Source organism: Bactrocera dorsalis, chromosome 5, assembly GCF_023373825.1.
Source record: "Bactrocera dorsalis isolate Fly_Bdor chromosome 5, ASM2337382v1, whole genome shotgun sequence".
NCBI lineage: Eukaryota > Metazoa > Arthropoda > Insecta > Diptera > Tephritidae > Bactrocera > Bactrocera dorsalis.
In genome coordinates, this window is record NC_064307.1 from 29,178,759 (window position 1) to 29,195,976 (window position 17,218).

The 17,218-nt window shown below is 31.1% G+C and overlaps 1 protein-coding gene across 30 annotated transcripts in view; it reads left to right on the top strand.

Moving 5' to 3' along the window:
- LOC105225059 (gamma-aminobutyric acid receptor subunit beta) overlaps nt 1-15,986 on the top strand; it is a 105,692-nt gene extending 89,706 nt beyond the window's left edge. For 14 of the 30 annotated variants that reach the window (XM_049458756.1, XM_049458748.1, XM_049458751.1 and 11 more), the window contains 2 exons: nt 883-1,400; nt 1,564-15,986. In XM_049458756.1, coding sequence (XP_049314713.1) covers nt 883-1,400; nt 1,564-1,728 — 683 coding nt within the window. In that variant the 3' untranslated portion in view covers nt 1,729-15,986. The remainder of the gene's footprint in view (nt 1-882; nt 1,401-1,563) is intronic. The other 16 variants (XM_049458771.1, XM_049458770.1, XM_049458774.1 and 13 more) reach the window with 5 other exon arrangements.
- The last annotated feature ends 1,232 nt before the right edge of the window (nt 15,987-17,218 follow it).

Genomic DNA, 17,218 nt, shown 5'->3' on the forward strand with positions numbered 1-17,218 from the left:
ATGCGGCTACAAAATTTCATATATGCAAGTTCATATATTAAAAAGCTTTGGACAATTGAAAGGCGTATAGAGGGTTTTTAGAAAGCGGAGGATCTGATTATTTAAAGATGTAGATAAAGAAAAAAATTTTAGACGTAGTATTTAGTAATAAAATTAATTGTTTTTAATAAAATTTCGTTTCTTCTAAGATAAATTAAATTAAACGAAAATTAACTAATATTTCTCAAAAATTATAGTTTTTAATTTCCGTCGCCAAAACTAATCTCATCATTTAGTATTTATTTATATGCAAGAATTAGCTTTTACTTACACGAAACAAGTAGTATCCAAACCGTAAAAATACGGTACATAGAAATCGTCCAGTCCTTTAACAAAGTTTCTTTCCACTATTGTAAATTGTACATACTATAATTGAACACGAATACTTTAGTGCGCCCTTTTTTCATTTTGCATAATTAGCTAAAATAAATTTGCAAGATTATTTGTTGTATTATTTAATTTTCTATTCTTCTATTTTTCCATTTTATGCTCCTGCTCCCCGCACAATCCGAAAAACACAATTCGAATTTTACAAAATGATTAAATTGTATTTTTCTTTAATTAATATCAAAATTCAAACGCCCAACAAATTGAAATTGAATCGAAATGAATTAATCGAAAACCGAATCGCTAACGAAATCTACACAAAATTACCAACCAATTTCAAATGCTTGCTTATCTACCAACCATTTCATTGATCAATTGATATTTATTACAAATTAATTGTTTTCAAATACCTATTGATGTCATAAACTATAATTGAATATACTATTTGATGATCGAACAAATTTCAAATGAAAAACAAATTTGAAAATTAAAACGAAAAAAATACAAAATCTATAGAATACGCCACCGTCGGCTATATGGCAAAACGAATTCAAATGCGAAAACAAAGATTTATGGCGATCCAAAAGATAGCTGAACAAAAAAAGCAGCAACTGGATGGGGTGCAACCACCGCCCAATCCGAATCCGAGTGCGGGCGATCATGGACATGGGCATGGTCATGGCCATAGCCATGGTCATCCTCATGCGCCAAAACAAACAGTGAGTAACCGACCAATTGGCTTTACAAATATACAACAAAACGTTGGCTCGCGCGGTTGCTCGATAGTGGGACCCTTGTTCCAGGAGGTGAGATTCAAGGTGCACGACCCCAAGGCACACTCCAAGGGCGGTACACTGGAGAATACTGTGAATGGCGGACGTGGCGGACCGCCGGTTGGACCACCCGGACCTGGACCTCAAGGCGGTGGCGGTGGAGGTGGCGGCGGCGGCGGCGGCGGAGGTGGAGCGCCCGAAGGTGGGGACGCCGAAGCGGCAGTACCATCCCATTTATTACACCCGGGCAAGGTAAAAAAAGTAATTTCCAACCCAAACATGTACACATTAAGAATTGTGTGATCATACTAATCGTTTATTTCTCTCTCTTCCCCACACTTTGCTCTGTTCATTCATCATATTTCCTCAAATGTAATTAAAATTTTTTGTATATGAAAAAAAAAAATAAAATAAAATCGCATAGGATATCAACAAGTTGCTGGGCATCACGCCATCAGACATTGACAAATATTCGCGTATAGTGTTCCCCGTGTGCTTCGTCTGCTTCAATCTGATGTACTGGATCATCTATTTGCATGTGAGCGATGTGGTCGCCGATGATCTGGTGTTGCTCGGCGAGGAGAAGTAAAGCAGCCAACAGTTGGCATACAAGCTTACTATTAAGCATTGGCTGTATGTAGCAGTGGCAGCTTGTAGGCACGCTAGGCGTGTGACAGCGTCGCAAAAAGACGGAAGCAAGCGCACCGTAAGCAGGGAGTATAGCAGAAGGCGATTCGCAATAGTTTAGTTAAGTTTATATTTTAAGTGAACACAGCATAGCAAAACAGAAAAAAACTAGCATAATTATTAAAAAAATAATACACGCACGTGAAGTTAGATTAATCATGTATTAGCAAAAGCAGTGAAGAGACGACGAAGGTATTAGTTAAACAATTAATAATAATTTATACTGTGCAAAAAAAAAAAATATATTATTATAATTAAAATCATGAATAAATAGGAAAATAGTAAAGGGGAAACACGGAAAGAAAATCAAAATTAAAATCAGTTAAATTCTAAACGAAAGCATGTCAACGTTCGAACACAGTAAAGTCATACACATACACTGGAAAAAAATTAAATACTTTATAGGCATATAACAGTTCACTAACGAGTAAATAAACAGCGCAACGCTGAAGCTCATTAATAGCGAAGAAGTTGAATGGAACAATTTAAGCATAAAATACATTATATTGTAAGCGGTAAAAGCTCAAATTACTTACAATAATATACAAAAATGAAACAGCGGTGCACATAATAATGGAAGCATTATAAGTAGTTAACGAAATGCCAGTGAAATGCGTAAAAAATTACAAATAAATAGTTAATAGTTAAAAATGTGAGAAAGATAAAAAAAAATTCAAGCACACTTTCATATGTATTACAACTAAAATAAACACCCACACACTTACATAAACTATCATACATAAATTATTGTCGAAGGAATGCATTAAAATTACCGTTGTAATAATTTTTTTGTTTTGAATTTTTCAACTTACCAATTTTAATCCCGAAAAAAAATTTCGACCTAATCTCGATTTTTGATATTTTCTAAAAAACAAAAAGGAAAAATATAAACTTACTAGTGGATCCGGCCACGCGTTCATGTGGTATATATTTTATACCATTATTCATATAATAAACTATTCAATACAGTGAACATTTTATTTACGAATAAAGGCGAAAATGTTTTTGTCGGTATAAGAATCCAAGGGATTGTACTTGAGATTTAATTTTGAATATGTTCATACAAATAAATTTCATTAGAAGAAATAACGAATTTAAGGCTGCTTTCTCAATGTCTGCTTACCAGCCTTCCTTTCCAATTTATAGAGTTGTCCGCTTAATAGAGCTTTCACTGTATTTTTTATTTATGAATATTTTTAACTATTCTATCTCCTAAGTTGGTTCGAACTGGACACAGTGTGCTAAATTTTACTAAAATCGGTTCAGTAGTTTAGGAGTCTATCGCGAACAAACAACGTGACAATGATTTTTATATATAAAGTTAAATTCTTTGAAGTTAATAAACCATCTTCATGTCTAAAGCTTTTTTATAAATTTCGCCGAAATGTATGCTGTATATATTTTAGCATTCAACTTCGGTTTATTTAATTAAATAAATTAAAACTGACCTGCGTTTCGGCACAGTTTTTTTTCATGTCCGCACTTGAATATTATTGGTTTCAAAATGGCGTTACTCTTTATAAATCTAATCACCCATAGACTAATTACCGTTTCAGTTTCGTTCGGAGTTGCTCAAGTGTTTAGCTGAAGAGCAAAGTTTACAACGACGTATTTCGATTTTCGACTCTTTTCAAACAAAAATAATTAATCGACATCATAGACGCAAGCATATTGATGATATTGGTAAAAGAACTAATCCCTCTTCCTAAATTTTTCTGTGGGTATTTTTCAGAGGTATTTACCACTTTACGAGTATAATTACCAAATAAATTCCAAATAAAATTTTAAGTATATGAGCAGATTCTGCCCAAGAAATGTGCTTTGATCTTCCCATCTGAAACTAGGAAAATCGCAACCTGACATAGCATGTGCTCAGAAAAATGGAAGGTATCTAAAAAAAAATTTATGAAGCTGACGTTAGCTTGGATTGTTGAAATTTAACAAGTTTATCAATTTTCCGATGCAAGCAATGAGCATGACATTTTTTCGACCTCTTCTTTCAAACCAACTAACCAAGCGTTTGTAAACCTATAAGTGAAATTACAAAAGTTCTCCTTTTTAATATTAGTTGACAACTAACAATAATTAATTTCAAGCAAAACTCGTTAAATTATCACATATTTACATACACACTCATTAAAAAACTAGCAAATAATTGCACTCGAGAATAAGCTCAATAATTTAATATAAAATTCGTTAGCACACACAAACACAAGTTCGAAAACACTTTCATCACACGAAAAAATTTATATCCGAATTATTAAAAATAAATTTATTTATACACTGTTGCTGCAAACTGTTAGGTTTTTGCGTTGTTTTTTGTTAGCGTTAATAACAAATTTTGAAACAATTAGCTAAATTGTTTAAAATACTATTAAAAACTTATGTACATACAAACTTATAAATTTCTACACTTTAGCGCTTCCAAAACTATTTGCCAAATTTTTTAAAATTGCAAAGAAAGAAATTCCTTAAATTAGCACAAAACGTATAGACGTCACGGCGGAAGACGCACACACACACACACATACACGGATGAAAGAACGCGTGTGCGTAGTTAAGCTCAGCATATATGCAATATACTTAAGTTAGTGTAACTTACAGTTATCTCGATGCATAGCTAATAATTGAAAACAAATAATTGATTTGTTTGAGTATTATAAATATTTTATTTTTTATTTTTTATTTATTGATTGTTCATTGAAAACACAAGCAAACATGCGCACCCTTAAACTACGAATTAATGAAAATTAAAAATACGAAAAGTTCAAAATCGGCAAAATTATGAAGCGTGCAACCGTTAGAAATAAAAGAGCGCTGTTAAATAATAACTGTATTTTAGTAAATTGCAACGTAATAAACAGCACCACTGTTAGATTAGTTAAAATGAAACTTGACATAACCCCTCCCCCAACCTATATATGTATGTATTTGTATGTATACCCGAACGCAAATGAACAATACCCCAATATACTCGTAATATTTACGTGTTGAGCAATTAGAAAAAACAAAATAAAACAAAATAAAACATTATATAAATAAATTTGCAAACATTGCAAGTGACAGTACTAAACCAATTACTTTAAAAAAACCAACTGACAATGAGTATGTATAGGTTTTTGTGTAAACACCATATATCTACTAACTAGATATGCCAGTATGTATATATATGAACCAAACAATACTAGAATTAAATATAAAACTCGCTAACTAAAATTTTTATTTTTTCAACACTTTTACACGTAAACACCGAAGCGATTGCAGTACGAAAAAATATTGGCGGTTTTTTGCTGTAATTGCGCATGGTTTTATGTGAAACAATATCTCTGCACACACATTAGATATATGTATAGTATAAATGAATAATTTCACTCACTTTTATAGCACCAAACACGGCTTGAATGTATGTACATATACTATTTTATATAAAGAAAAAACAAAAAATTATAAAAGTACACATAAAAACAAAACCGAAATTACATACTGTTAGCAACATGAAGTAGTGAACTGTTAAACAAACTACTCATTTGTAATGTAGCAAACAGCAACATAGCAGAGAAAAGTTTAAAATTTAGCATCCAAATGCACGCGGCATTTGCGAGGTGCATGAAGAAAGTTGCGTAATATGAACAAAATGGTCCGCTAAACAGACATACTGGACTAAATAAAACTGCCTACATATATATTTACCAAGAAAAATAAATAAAAAAAAAAAAACTAAATAGAAACATATATGTATATAAAATGAAATAAAAAACTGCAAGTAAACTTAAAAAAAAGCATGTAAACTTTAAAAAATTTAAACGAAAAGCAAAATATACTCAAAACCTATTATATTTAATTATAATTAATTAAAAATGAAAAATAGTAGTGTGTGTGTACAAAAAACTGAACTGGTAAGAGAAAAAAATAATAAAAACGTACAGCTACACACACAAATAATGTAATAACTATCAACAATAGCAACAATAAGTACTAGAGCGGCGTTGGTTGCAATAAATCTGGCTTTAAAAATCTCCAAAACTGCAAACTGAAAAACACAGCACTAAGCACAGCGCATGCATTGCATTACAAATCAGTGCCGGCGCTTTCACGACTAGTTCCAGCAATGCCATTAATGATTATTGCAATTACATCGCATCATACTTGAAGCGGACAGCAACTGGCACAACTCGAACTTCAACCAATTAAACATAAAGACAAAGTAATAAATATAAATACAGACAAAACTTGAGTAGGAGCAAAACTTCGCAACTAAATACTACATGTGTAATTTAATGTAAAACTATAAGTTTTACTATAAAATAGTTATAGTGCATATAATTACTGATTAACAGCAAATAGTTGATTTAGTAATTTATTATAGAGATTTTGGTTTTATTAGCAGCTATTTAGGCTATTTTGTTTGATTTAAAATATGCATCTTCTCAATAACGGAGGTTAGGTAGTAACCCCGTATTGGAAAACCATGACCCTTACAGATGGCGAACTTAAACAGTACAGTAAGCAATTGTTATTACGCCCTTCTACAATTTTTTAACAGATTTTAATAGTTTTTTCTAGTTGTGGCAAATCATTCTTACTGATTTCTGATAATAAATTTCGTGGGAAAAGTCAATACCACAATAATAATTGTTTTCTTTTTTTTCAAAGAAATATTAAACTAAACAAAATTCAAAAATTTTCGAATCAGCTAAAAAGTATATAGCAATTGAGAATAAAAACAAAACTTTAGTTTTTCTAAATAATTATTCCGAAAATGTTCCAAATCGCTAATAATAATATAAGCTTAAAACATATGTTCTATTGACAAGAAACCGCATAGTTTCCAACTTGTCATAATTTCGTTGCCAATTGTTCACATTTGATGTAAGTATTTTCTTACTTTCATAGTAAAAACTTCGCTGGAATTTCTTTTTCCCAAACATTTTAAACTTTTTAACACATAACATTATGTTTGTCTTCAGAATAGGTTTCAACTCGAGCATTCCATAAACTAGCACGAAATATTCATATAAAATACTTTCAACGGACGCAATAGATTCATGGACTTATCCTCGTAGCGAAAGCTTCCGATTCAGAAACTGCCAAAATATGGTTGAATCCGTAATTGGTTTATAGATGTGTAGAGCGATGACTTTTCATGTGACTTGTTACAAAAACTTCTATTTCCCTAATTTTTTTGGCGAATTTTTCAAGTAGAAAACTGCGGAAAAAAGATGGGCAAAGCCATTTCTATAATGCTAACCAGAAAATTCCATAAGCACAAATTTTTCTACTTTCCAATCCAGACATCATTTAAAAGTGTGATGAGGTAACGCGTTTCTCAATAAGAGCGCTACAAAAACTTTAAATAAAACAAAAACGGTTTAAGATATCAATGAAATTCTTTATCCTTCGAAACTACATTCGATGCCATTATATATGAAACTCAATTTTAATTTCTTTTGCATGGCCATCTCGAGCACACTGGCAGAAGTCCAGACGCCATATCGTGAGATAATATGTTTACCAAACTTAGTTTTCAATAAATCGATTGTGACCTTCGCTGTATGGCTTGCGGCGTCGCTCTATTGGAACCACAAATTATCCAATTTTAATTGGGGCCAAAAATATTCGGTTATGAGCGATAGCCATTCCCATTTACAGTAACGGGCCGGTCTTGATCATCATAGAAGAATTCCGCCTTGGTGACTCATGGAGTACGTGTGGATTGCTCTCTGACCAATAATTAATATACATATAGCATATTGACGAAGCTATTCAGCCAGAAATGAGCATCATCGCTGAAGATGATTTTTAGATGAAAATCCGGATGACTTCCAAGTTGTTGCTCAGCACAATTCACGAATATACGACAAGTCTAAGCCGCTTGACCAGCTTCAATTCGTGCGTCAATTTGATCTCCTTTGCTGTCCCTAATGGTATGTTTTTTTACTTTTTTAGCGTCCCTATTGAAAAATTCTATATTTACTGAAACTGTGCTTACGGTTATAGGATAATTGCATTCTACTATACAAAAGACTTTTCCAATATTTTCGAACGAATTTCAGCAGCTTATTGGGAAAGTGACACTTTTGTAACAACTTTTTATCGCATACACTCTAGGATGCTTACCATATGTTGAGGTCAAATTTTTGTCTACTGTTAAAAATTCAAAGTCTCAGCAGCTACTAAGTAAAATTTTTGAATGAATAATGCTTATATGATGTTCTAATATCCTTAAGATTGCCGACTAATATGCACTGAAGTTTATTTTCAACAGTGAATTTGAAGGTAGCTGTTAATGTATTCCCTTGGTGTTTTCAACCCTGTTTTTGATTTTTATAATTCGTGAAAGTAGGAGTACATATACACAAATGCCGTCGTCTATTAGGAATTTAGCTTTATATCATATCCCATGTACGTTATACGAATACCTGAAATCAGTTTTCGCTTGTGGCCCATAAACAAGTAAAGTATATTGCCTGTTCAAAGTAGCTTTTGTTGCAAAAACTATATTCTCTAACCACTTAATTTTGAATTCATGTTTTACAATTCTTTCATTTTATATTCTCTAATGTTTTTTTCTTCTTCTGTAAGTACATAACCAAAAATTATTGTTCGTACGTATTACATATAGTATGTAGTCATAAGTAAGTTGTAAATAAACTGTTTTTATATATGCTTAGGCAGAAGTAGTGTTAACGCTCAGAAAAGCATTAAAGGCGAAGCAGAAATTATGTAAAAAATAAAAAAATATGAATAAGTGCATACTAGAAATAATATGTTTTAAAGTAGTAGTTATTAACTAACCGTGTTTTGTTTGTAAATATAATATATATATATATATATATATGTATATGCGTACACTTTTAAGGTAGTTGTATAATAATTTCAGAAAGGTTTACTAATTTGACATTTATAGCGGTCGGTTTGCACAAATACATATGGTTACATATAATAATTTATGCATTATATGCAACGATGATATTATATAAGCACAAGACATTGAATAAAAACCTGTATCGGTGTATATAGATTTATTTTTTAAATACATTTAAATTTATAAAATATTTGGGTCATTGTTTTTAAGACTGTACTTTTTGTTTTAAAACAGCATTTTGTTTTGATTTATGGAAATTTCTTCTATTGCATTTTGCAACTTATTTTATATGCTGAAATTCTAAAATACTTATAAAAACATATTAGTTGTATAGTAATTCTAATTTTAAATTTGTAAGATATTTTATCAAAGTGAATAATAGAAAGCAATATTTTTATTTATATTAAGTAACGATAGACTTGGCTATATTGAAGGAGCAAAATATTTGATTTATATTTTTGCATTTTAATAAACGCCTTCGATTCGCGCAACATTGGAGAGTGGAAATGAAACAATATAGAGTGATTCACAGAAACTCCAAATTGAATGAATAATGTTTATTATCATTCGAAAGGACATTCTTCAGCATTTATTTTCTGAAGATTATCTCTTTCAAATGTTGGTCGCGGTTACGTCTTAGATGGTCCAACTAAAGAAATGGCGAATCGAAGACACGTATTATAAATCAGAGCATGCAAAGATGAGAATGAATTCAATATTTGCTTTGCTAAAAATTAATAAGTTATAAGCACCTGTTACTAGATTCTAAATGGAAGAGCAAATAAAATTATTTTCACATTATTATTATGCAAATGAAAACAACACATTCTTTAAGTTAGCAATGATTGTAACTGCACAACGGAAGTAGACATTCTTAAGTATTTTAATCACGCGAAGATAAAATTATATAAGCACCCTTGGCTATAAACCTAACAACGCAAAGAATCGAGCGAAAAAGTTAAATCAATTTATACTGCGGAAAAGCTCTTGCAATCGGAACCTCATAAGAAAATGTCGAAAAAATTCCATTTTACCACACCGTAAAGAACAAACGAAAATGTGGAGTTGAAAACACTTTAGCTACCAGTAATTGAATGGCTGGTGCATTACTAAACACATACACACACACCTGCAACCATAGCACATACGTACCCATGTAATTAAAGCCACTAAATTAAACAAAAACAAAATATAAGGTACACCATAGTACGCGTGATGTTTCACAATGTAACCAATATTATTGAAAAGGGAATACAGTTGTTAAAACAAAAGCAAAAAACTTACATACATATAAAAAATAACAAAACAAACAAAAAGTCATTACTAAAATAAATTATTATGAAAATGAAAAAAATGGTGATAAAAATTGTTTATAAAATAGTAGATTAAGTCTAAGTTAATATAGCAAACGGTAATTAAAAATCAATTAAATAAACATAAAAGTAAATATTTTTAGTTGCAGTAAAGTTGAAAAAATATGAAACAATTAAGCGCTTAGAAATTTCGACCAAAAACAAAAGTGTGAGTAAAATTTTTAGTAAACAAAAAAATGTGAAAAATTTACAAAAAAAAAATTGAAACAAGAACAAAATAAGCAGCTCATCGGTTTCGGAGCCCTCGTTCTAAAGCATTTTTTATATTTTTTTGAAGCACTTTTTTTAGGGAAATAAAATTAATTTCGTTAAACTTTATAAAAATAAAACAGAAACTTTTTAATTAGTCATATTCGAGTACTTTATTAAGAACGGTTTCTGATTTTTTGAATTTTATATTATTTACATAATTATAACATTTTTTAAATTTATTATTTATTATATTTTTCTATATTAATACAAGTATGTGCCGTTCTTTTGAAGTATGTTTTTTCCTCAAAACAATCCAGTCTTCTACATTTGAAAAAGTTAGGTAAATATATTTTGATTTTATTTGTCGACCATGTGGAAGCTGTTTGGGAGAAATGTATGCCACGTTGGCAAATAATCTGTTTTCTGTTCCAAAGAAAATGAGATAGAGTGAAAAGTAATTTCATTAAATGGAATTTTTAGTTAAAATAAAATATAGACCATAGAACGTAAAACAAATAAATAAAATGAGGTTTGCTCTGGTCTTCTAACATTTTTTCCAAACACTTACCAGTAGTTGAGCTATTTAATATACACTTCGAAACTAAGTAAGGAATTATTTTACTTATTTTGTGGAATAAAAAAATTTCTCGCTCTGCTGATGAATTCAAAATACAAAAATCTTAAGTAAATAACGGGTTTCCCAATAAGAGTTATATAATTTCTTAAAAAACACACTAATTGTTGAGAAAATCGATACAATTAAGCTCTGATTATAACATCATTCAAATGGTTTTCACGAATTCCTTTGCAGGAACGCATTCAATGAATCCAATTTTCAAGTACCTATTCCACCAATTCAGTCGTATGTCATCAATAGCGCGTTCGATATTGACTTCAAAAGCTTGGCGATAGTTTGAAGAGAGTCTTCAAATAAACCCACAAAAAGTAGTATAATGGTGTTAAATTACAACTTCTTTGATGCCATTCAATGTATCAATTTCTTGAAATAATTGAATCTCCAAACTTTTCTTGCATTAATTCTGTTGTTGTACGTGCTGTGTGGCACGTAGCCCCGGATTGTCGGGACCATATGTATATTGTCAAGATCAACTTCTTACAATTGCGTCCTTACAAAATTGGATCTATACTAATCTCCAGTGATAGCGACGGCGTCACCAGCTTCATTTCGTAAGAAGTACGAACCGATGATTCCACCAGAGCAAAAATCACACCAAACTGTCCATTGAGGTGAATGTAATTGTTGTTTACGTATATTTTGTGAATGTTCTTCACACCAGAATTGACAGTTTTGTTTATTTACCGCACCATTCAGATGAAACTGAGCTTCATCGGAGAAGATGATTTTTTTAATTGTTACAGTTTTCAAGTGTTCCAAGACGAAATCAGGAAATTCATGATGTTTGGCTTCAGTTTTTGAGTGAGAATAACTTTATGCGGATATAAGTAAAAATTCTTTCTCAAAATCCGTCAAGTTGTGGTTTGAAACAGCCTCAATTCTTGAGAACGTATTCAAATCGGCAAAATTCGGTCTTCAGCAACTCTTGCCTAAACGGCAGCAATATTTTACGTCGAGCGGTTTTTTGTCTTATTAGTACTTGAACATTATGTAAACATACATTCGAAATTTTCAATAACTCGACGAATATCGAGCACAGGTGGATGATTATTATGTGATTCTTGGCTTTTGAGTTTAGCTTAAGACGGGTTGACTTGTGTTATTCTATTAATTTTTAGATTTTTAATACCTAGGTATATATGAAATTTCAAGTTTTGTGTTTTTATAAGTTTTTGAATGTCAGTAAGACTAGTTAAAATATATTTAGTTCATTACTAGCCTTTCTTTAGTTGTAAAAGAATTTTATTAAGTTTGTGTTTCAGTGTATTTAATTTACTTTTATTTTGTTTTATATTACTTAAATAAAAAAGAAAAAAATCAGGAAATTTCTTTACTTTTAACCACAAAAGTCTTAAATTAAAATACTGTAATAATTTTCATGGCTCATTTTCTAATATAGTTTTTTCTTCGAAAAGTTTACAAAAAATTAATGTAAAGAAAAAAAGGATATTAAAGCATTTCTGGAGACTTGTTTTAGACAAAAGCTCCAACGGTTTTACAAACAAATCTATATATACATACATATATATAAATAAGTTATAAATAATTATGCGAGTATATCGTCAAGTATATAACAGACATACACATCTATACGTGCATATGTACATATATATATTGTGTGCGTTTACCAAAAAAAAAATAAATAAATAAATACTAAAACACATATTTAGTTATATGTTATACTAGAATTAATGATTATTATTAATATTATTACAGACACAATGAAATTCTAAAGAACCTAGAGGTTTAAGTTAGCTGCTAAGTAAAACCTATGTGAGAGTAAAACTAAGCATTAACTAAAATGGCAAACAAAAATATGAATAAATATAATTAATGTTAAATGTTTTAAAATGCACGAATGTTTTAATAAAACTACAAAAAAAAAAAAACAAAAAACACGAAAAGAAAAATAAATTAAATGCAATTACATAATTAGATGAGAAAAGACGTTAACTCAACATGAAATGGCTGCAATTTATACTTGCAGCTGCTATGTGGAGTGAAAGCTGAGTTTGCGCACAGTGTGTAGGTACATTTGTTAAAGTTGAGTAAGTGAGAAAGTAGTTGAGGGGATGATATGAACAACATAGCAAAATAACGAATTAAACAAAATTATGCAAAAGAATTAAGAATAGCAAAACACACTTTCAAATGAATTTAATGAATGCAGAAAATAGTAAAAAGTAAGTGAACATGATCTAATTGCTTAACTAATACAACTAAACGTACACACATACAAATAGGCAAGTTTAGGTCAGCAAACAAATAAACATTATGGTTGTACGTTATTTACATGTAATTTATTTCTTTTTATATGCATATTACAACAAAGAAAGTAAATAAGAATACATAAGGCCCACACACTAAAGCCAGCTTGTACGAATATTCATTTAATTGAGTAAAATTAAGTAAATTAATTGAGTTTCAACCAAAACTAAGTAAACAATATTTGAATTGATTAGCATTAAACAATAGACTATGGTTAATATAATTAAAACATAACAAGCGTGTGTGTAAATATTAAACAAAAAGGCAATAAAAATACACAAAAGTAAGCTAGGTGAATAAATTAATTTAATTTGCTGCATTTTCTTTCAACTTATTGAATTTATTGTATATTATTGGTTTTAAAAAGTTGTATTCCAAACACTTTATTGCAAATGCTAAGTTTTTATATGATGACCTCCTTTACCTTTATCAAAATTATTTATTCTAACAAGTGTGCTCAAACAAGGACATGTCGGGCAATAAACACATTTATATAACTTCACTTCCTCTAAATCTTCCTAAAATTTCATTTTTTGCCTTATCGATGCTAATTTCTATGGTCATTTAATGAAAAAGTGCCAATAGTTAGTTGACCCTCGCGAGACATTGCTTCTTTTCAAAGCGAAATCGGTACATTTCAAACCTGTAGTGGTTTTGCTTGTGAAAAAGATACATGGTAAGATAGGCTTATCTCAAATTGGTTGCCATTTCAGAACTATAACATTTCCGTCAAATATGAAACAAGGCATCAGTTTGATGTTTCCAAGTTGTAGTGTCGAAATATTTCTTATTTTTCTGTAAATATTACAGTAATTATATTGATAAACTAGGAATGCATCGCGACCTTAGGTCTATTGTGCCCTCTCCTAAATACCAAATACTCTCCTAGCTCCAGCATATTGATAAAGTCCAATATACTGCTGGGTGATAGCGAAGCAATGTGATCCTTATTTGGGAACATGGATCCAAGGGCCTTCAATCTGCATCTGCCTTCACTGTCAAGCAGTCTATTAGCAGGTGTACTGGTGTCCATGTTGTTTAAGTGATTTTTTAGCTTGTCGTGGCCAGTGTGGAATGCGACAATTTGTCCCTAGGGAGGTTAATTACATATAAAAACCTGCTAAGTTCTTGCCAATATCTCTCTCTGTCTTCTTCTTCTTCCTTGCGGATACTTCTTTATTTTATGGAGACCTATCGTGACAAAGGGTTCAGGTCTTCTTATGTTCATGGATGCTGTGCAGCGGGCAAGCTTATCAGCCAGTTCATTCTTGGCTATACCTTTGTGACTAGGTACCCAAATGAGAAGGACTTGGTTACGTTGCGCTAGGCTGCTCAGCCGTTCTCTACACTCCTGCACCAGTAGCGATTTGATCACATACGCAGAGATTGCTTTAAGTGTCGCTTGACTATCGTTCATTACCATAGTTGCGTTGGTTCTTTTTATGCACTGACATATGGCAAAGACTATTGCCTGAAAACTGCTCGGAAAACTTCCGATAGAAGAGTTTGGTGCGTGGCCCTGCGACTCAGTGGAATCATTCCATCCAGTTTTGCTGTTAAGGGTAACATTAAACTTCCGTAATAAATATTTTATATGGGAGATTAAAAGCAAGGCAGCAATGATATTCTAGATGGAGCACCATACTCCAAAATCGAACTCTTGAATTGCCAATCAATATAAGCTTAGAAAATAGCTAGAAAACAGTGTCTAGAATTGGCATTATACTTATAATACGAGTAAGTAGATCGGCGATTTTGACTTAAGACTTTCACTTACGAAATCGGTCGTTACAATGCAATACATATTGTTGATAAGATTCCGCCGACTTAAGGTCCAAAAAATCGCTTCAGATTCAACTAAAAAAAATAATACGAATAGCAAGGCTTATATATGTATCTTAAAAACTTCGTACTTGGCGTCCCTCAAAACTTACATTACCGATACGACGAGTACACAATTTACCGATAATACTCAACTTGACACACTTTCTGTTCAGATTTTGCATTAGATTGGATCTTTCGAATTATTATCTTCTTATTATTATTTTTAAACACAAAAAGACATAACAGGCACCCAAATGGTTAAAATAATGGTAATACTAAAACCCAGAACTAACTGACATATGTATATACAGACATATGTAAAAGTACATTAGTAACATGTGCTTGTTAGCAAATATTTGATCATGGATCACAATTTTCGACTGTGTTAATTTCGTAACAAATTTAAAACAAATTAGCAAAATGTTTAAGAAAATTACTCCAAAAGAATGCACCAAATACTTTAGTGCATGCAATTACTTTGGCAAATGCATATATATACATATACTCGTGCATATATAATACATAGTTATATATGTATGTTAACAAAAAATATTGCAAAGTCTGCAAGGCATTGAGAATATAATACAATTGAATTGAGTAAATAACAAATTACTGCAAAATTAGTATAACCGTTCATTTGTCGATTGTGCATTAGTGAATGCAGTTAACTAACAACATACATATTATATACATACATACAATATAAGTTGATAACGGGAAATATATAATTTATGCAAAATTGTGAGATATGAATTAATAAGACAAATGCATAAAATAAGAATTAAAAAGAGAAAATTAATTAACTTAACGTAAATGAGTCACACAAAAGCTCACATACACTGCAAAAAATAATGGAACAAAAATAAACCGTAATATTCGTATTTCTAATGAAGACAGCAGAAAACTTTATGTCAAAACGAAAATAAAAGAAAACGTAAATTATTTCGTAAGTCAAGTGACATGAGTATGAAATGAAATAAAAATTATGTAAAAATTCAAAACTGTTGATGTTTTAATCCCAGAAGAAAGTGCTTACTCTAAGCTGATAGATTGTAAGTATACAGTGATTTTCAATGAGGAAATTTTTCAGAGTTTATTTTATACAGTTGTTACTAAATTTCTACTCAGTTTGCAAATTTCGTAAATTTATTGCTAAAATAATGACATAATATCTAAGAAGAATACGTAATTTGAGTAACCATGGATCGGCTTCGCATCAGTTTACTACAGAATATAATGGGCTTCCTCAGGGAAGCCATACTCTAAGCACTAAAAAGCCGAACATTTTGTTGCTCAGGAGCATAGTATCGAAGAAAACCCGAATCAGTCCATCTGCCATCGTGCGCCACAATTAGAAGAGTTCCCATTCACTATATGGAAGATCATGGTTTGATGTGTTTCAAAATCTATCTCATGCAAAAATTGCATTGTGAGAGCAGTACTATCTTTGAATTTCAATTATTAAAGGCATTCAATATTTCGAACCATGATTAAAGTGGGGTCCAAATGGAGAGTGTTGACGTGGACGATTCCATACGGTCAACAAAATAAAAAATTTATTGAAGGAAACTTTCGATGAGCGGATTATTACTCCGAGAGCTTGACGCATTGGAAGAGAATATTCGGCACGTTATTGCTGATAACGGGTTTCCCAATGGGGATGATATGATTTATAAGTGTCGTTTCGGTCATTTTTAATATGTCAAGATCTGTAATTTTTATACTCTTGCAACCAGTTTCTACAAAGTATTATATGTAGTTATGTTCACCTAACGGTTGTACGTATCACCAAAAAATAATCGAAATAAGCATTTATATGCGGTCCAAAGTCACCCGGAAGTTCGATTATCTTTATATTAGGTATATGGGGGCTAAAGGAAGTATTTGTTCAAATCAATCCATTTTTAAAGTATAGACAAAACATTGTCAGAGAAGTACTATTTTTGAATTTCAATTATTTATCTCAGACATTGATGGATATTTTTGGACAAAAACATATTATAGATACTGGGGTCCAAATATTTATTTTCTGTTGGTGGGATTATAATATATCTTAAAATATTCGTGCTGGCTGAATTTGATTATTGTAGCTTAAGTGGTTTAGAAGATATATACATTAAATTTATTAGAAGGCGGGGCCATGCCCCATTTTTTTAAATTTTTTGTCCACAGCTGTCCCTTGGTTTGTAACCCTCTGTGCCAAATTACACTTTTATATCTTAATTCAGTGTTT